Consider the following 3,801-nt stretch of genomic DNA (forward strand, 5'->3'; position numbering starts at 1 on the left):
CTGACACGTCCAGGAGAAGTAGGCTTGCTACCATCCCCTTTCCTGAACCCCAGGCTTCGTATATCCTATCCACGATTTGGTGCAGTGCGTGTTCCGTCGACCGACGTCTTCTCCCGCCCATGTGGCTATCTGGCAGCAATCCGTGTGTTTCGGCAAGGTAGCTTAGTCTCCTCGCTATGATGGCATCCATGATCTTGCCCACCGTGTTGAGGAGGGCTATCGGCCTGTATGCTTTGGGCACTGTGTAGTTGTCTTTGCCTGGCTTCCTGAGCACCACCGTGGTGGACTTTCTGAAGTGTTGTGGACAATATCCTAGTCGGAGGCTCTGGTTGAATATGCGGACGAGATGTGGCGTGATCCAAGGTCTCGCCACTTGAAGTGCCAGGTTCGTGATGCCGTCGGGGCCCGGGGCCTTCAGCGGTGCTGCTTCCTGGATGGCGTCTTCTACTTCGCTTTCCGATACTGGCGGCAGGCCTATCGGATTGTTGTACGATGCGTTGTCGATGTCTTCGAGGTTTGCCTCTGGCGGAGGGGGGAAGAAGGTCTCCTTGAAGAGTGCTGCTTTCTCCTCAGGCGTTGTGGCGACCTGAGACGCGTTGGGTTTCTTGATTTCCGGCGTAACGGTAGGCGGCTGGCTTTGTCTATTCCGGGCCCATTTGGCGATCTTCCACAGCGATCTAGGTGACTCGGCCGCTGTCTCGACTGCTTCGCGGTGTGCTTGTTGGAGAGCTTTCTTGATGATGCGTCCTTTCCTGTTGCGTGCTGTTCTGTATGCCTCCCAGCTCTCCTCTGTCTGTCGCTCGCTGTGGTCGCGGCGGAGTCGCTTCGTCTCGGCCAGGATGGCTGCGCACTGCTCATCCCAGCCTCTCCTGGACTTTGGTGAGAGGGTGCTGGTCGGGACCGCGGCTTTGATAGCGGCTGAGAGGGCGTCCATGGTTGTCTCTACATATCTGTCGAGCGCCGCCTTCGTTCTTGGCCTTCGTAGCTGCGGCAGCGATCCACGGAGAGTCTCGATAAACTTTTCCTTATCAATAGCTTCCCACTTTCGTTTCTCCTCTCGCTGTAGCTCGGTCACTGCTAGGTGCAGCGACGTTGCTATGGGTAGATGATCGGAGTCATGGTTGATGTTGTGATCTACTTCGCATCTGATCATTCGGTCAACAAGACCTACAGTAACAAGACAGAGGTCGATGGTTGTCCGGCGGTCTCCTTCTTCGTACGTAATGGTTCCCGCTCTCAGTTGACTCGTGAGGTTCATGTCGTCCATTAGATCTAAGAGCTCGGTTGCTTCGCGGTCCGGCGCTCGGATATCGCTGCCTCCCCACAGCTCATGGTGTAGGTTGAAGTCACCGACGACGATTTGCTCGACGTGCTGGTGGGTTTCCAGTGTTGTTCGTAGCTGCTGTAGGACCGGCTGTCGATCTTCCTCCCGCGGTGACGGGTTGTACACATTATGTAGCACTAGGCTTGTTTCGGTATCGTCATCTGTTGCGATCACCAGAGTGCAGAGATCTCTGCTGACCTCCCTAAACTGCCAACGAGAGTGGTCGAGCTTCTTGTTGATGAAAAAGCAGACCCTGGCTGGGCCATTTTCCTCGCCGAGGGGGTAGCACAGGTGGAACCGATCCTTGGCCGGATGGTGCGTCGTTGCGCTGTAGGGGTTCCTCCAGGGCTCCTGAATAGCAATGATGTCGTAATTATCGATGTTCGGGTCACGGAGAAGTGTCGCCATGACGGTATCCTTCGATTTTCTTACGTTTTACTGTAGTATTGTGAGTGTATGTTGTGCGTTCATTCGCTATCGTCGACGACGATCTCCATCGCTGTGCTGTTGCTTATTGTCTGCGTGTCTGTCATCTGCGTGTTGGGGTCGAGCGCCTCGAGCGCTCTTCGCGATCGGATGATTGTGCGTCTCGGACGCGTATTCTCTGCTGCTACGGTGATCGTCTCCTCCGATTCCTGGGTTGCTGTCGGGTTAGGCCTCTTCTGGATTTTCTTCGTCGGGGACCGGCTCCGGCTCGGGCGATTCTCCTGGGATTGTCCTGGTTCCAGTGGCGGCCGTGCCATTCTCGGGTTCGGCCTGGTCCGGGTTTCCGATCCTAGGGTCGGCGGCGGGGCCGTCTGTTCCGGATGGTACCTCGACCGTAGGCCGTAGGCGGCCTTGATCTTGGCCTTCTCGCGTATCCTGGTAGGGCATCCGCCGTGCCATGCCTCGTGTTCGCCGTAGCATGCGGCGCATTTCCTTGGGGTCGTCGTGTCGCTTTTCGAGGGGCAATCTCGGGTCGCGTGTTCTTGCGCACAGTAGCCGCATGTTGTCGTTGCCTTGCACTGGGTTCCTATGTGGCCGTATGCGCAGCACTTGAAACACTGCCTCAGACGGCACTGTCTATCGTATCGTTCGCATTGGAACACCTGGCCTTGCCAGATGAGTCCCTCGTCAATGAGTTTGTTGGCGTCTTCTGCCCTTGAGAGCTCCACGACCACTGATGATGCCGTCTTTTTGCTGGCCGATTGGGTCAGCCAGCCTACGTATTTGATGTCTGCTCTGGGGATGAATGCTTTGTTGTCCTGCAGCAGGTCGTCCCTGATTTCTGTAAAGCGGTCCATGCTCATGGAGCTGGTTCTGATGCCGTGCGCCAGCACTCCGTAGGTTGGGATCCTCACGGCGGCTCCGTTGCCGATGTGGTTTTCCCAGTCCTCGGCAAACTGCCGGAGGGCCTCCATGTCTTTCGTCGTTGCTGTCTTGACGCTCAGGTCGCCGCTCTTGAGCTGATTGGCGGACACGGTCTTGAGCTTGCGGATATGCTCGTTGCTGCTTTGTTCGATGGCGCGGTCTACGTGCGCCTTGAGGCTACGGGGGTTCATGGCTCTTATGCTGGCAATGGTAATGGGGTCTCTAATGTTCACAATGATTTCACGCAGGGTCTGGGTCTGGGACGCTCTCTGGTTATAGGGGTTATGCATGCTCCCTGCAAGTCCTCCTCGGGCGGCTACGCTGGCATATGACTGCACGGTGTTCCCCTGATTCATCGGCCCCAGTGCTTTGATATCCTTCACGACCTTGACCGCCAGCTCGCTGGCTTTCCAAGCCTCCTTGGCAGCCGCGCTGGCTGCGCGCGTTGTGTTGGTGTTTTCCTTCAGTTCGGCCATATTCTGCTGCATAGCAATCCTGATGGTTCTCGATTCGTGGATGTTGCTCTCGTTGGCTGTCTTGTTTTCCGCACGTAGACTCTCAATAGCTTGGTGGAGGTGTCCGAGCTCGGGCAATTTCTGCAATTTGGCCAGCAGGGAGATGGTGGCAATGAGAGTGAGTCTCACGGCTTTCGGGTCAAGGGGGTGTTCGTTTGCGGTGTCGATTGATTTGAGTGCTGTCTGAAGGTGTCTGCTAAGTTGAGTGGCGTGCTCTCGATGGTGCGTTGGCCATGTTTGCTCCTGGGGCCATGGGGTTGCCATGGTGCCTACGTCGTTATGGGCTTCGCGACGAGCACACGGCTATCCAATTGACCTTTCGGAGTGTATTGTGGCGCTGTTTTTGCTCCAATTTCAAAAATTTCGTTCTCGCTGTTGTTGATGTTTTCCAGTCCCACGTTGGTACATAATAGCAGATTCTGGACCATAAGTTGAGTTCCGCGTGTCACGAGATCGCGTGCCAGGGTGGTGTCAGGAGTCTTGGCGAAGCCTTGACCCCTTTTCTTGCGGCGGCGCGCCGCTGGCACAGTGCGATTTCAGTTTTCTCTTCTTCGCGTTACGCCTTGTGTGGACGTATCTAGACCCGACACTACGGGTCATTACAATCCATCT

At 56.0% G+C, this 3,801-nt stretch overlaps 2 protein-coding genes across 2 annotated transcripts; both read right to left on the reverse strand.

Moving 5' to 3' along the window:
* Positions 1–65: 65 nt before the first annotated feature.
* Positions 66–1,732, reverse strand: CTAM01_17156 (zinc knuckle; the record flags this gene model as incomplete). Its single annotated transcript, XM_060533145.1, has 2 exons — positions 66–125; positions 203–1,732. The coding sequence occupies 2 exons, from the start codon at positions 1,730–1,732 to the stop codon at positions 66–68; spliced, it is 1,590 nt and encodes a 529-aa protein (XP_060372276.1).
* Positions 1,733–1,791: 59 nt separating this feature from the next.
* Positions 1,792–3,453, reverse strand: CTAM01_17157 (uncharacterized protein; the record flags this gene model as incomplete). The annotated part of the gene is made up of 1 exon (XM_060533146.1): positions 1,792–3,453. One exon carries the CDS (start codon positions 3,451–3,453, stop codon positions 1,792–1,794), a length of 1,662 nt encoding a protein of 553 aa, XP_060372277.1.
* Positions 3,454–3,801: the final 348 nt, after the last annotated feature.

Source organism: Colletotrichum tamarilloi (genome assembly GCF_030869305.1).
Source record: "Colletotrichum tamarilloi strain Tom-12 chromosome Unknown Scaffold_377.1, whole genome shotgun sequence".
NCBI lineage: Eukaryota > Fungi > Ascomycota > Sordariomycetes > Glomerellales > Glomerellaceae > Colletotrichum > Colletotrichum tamarilloi.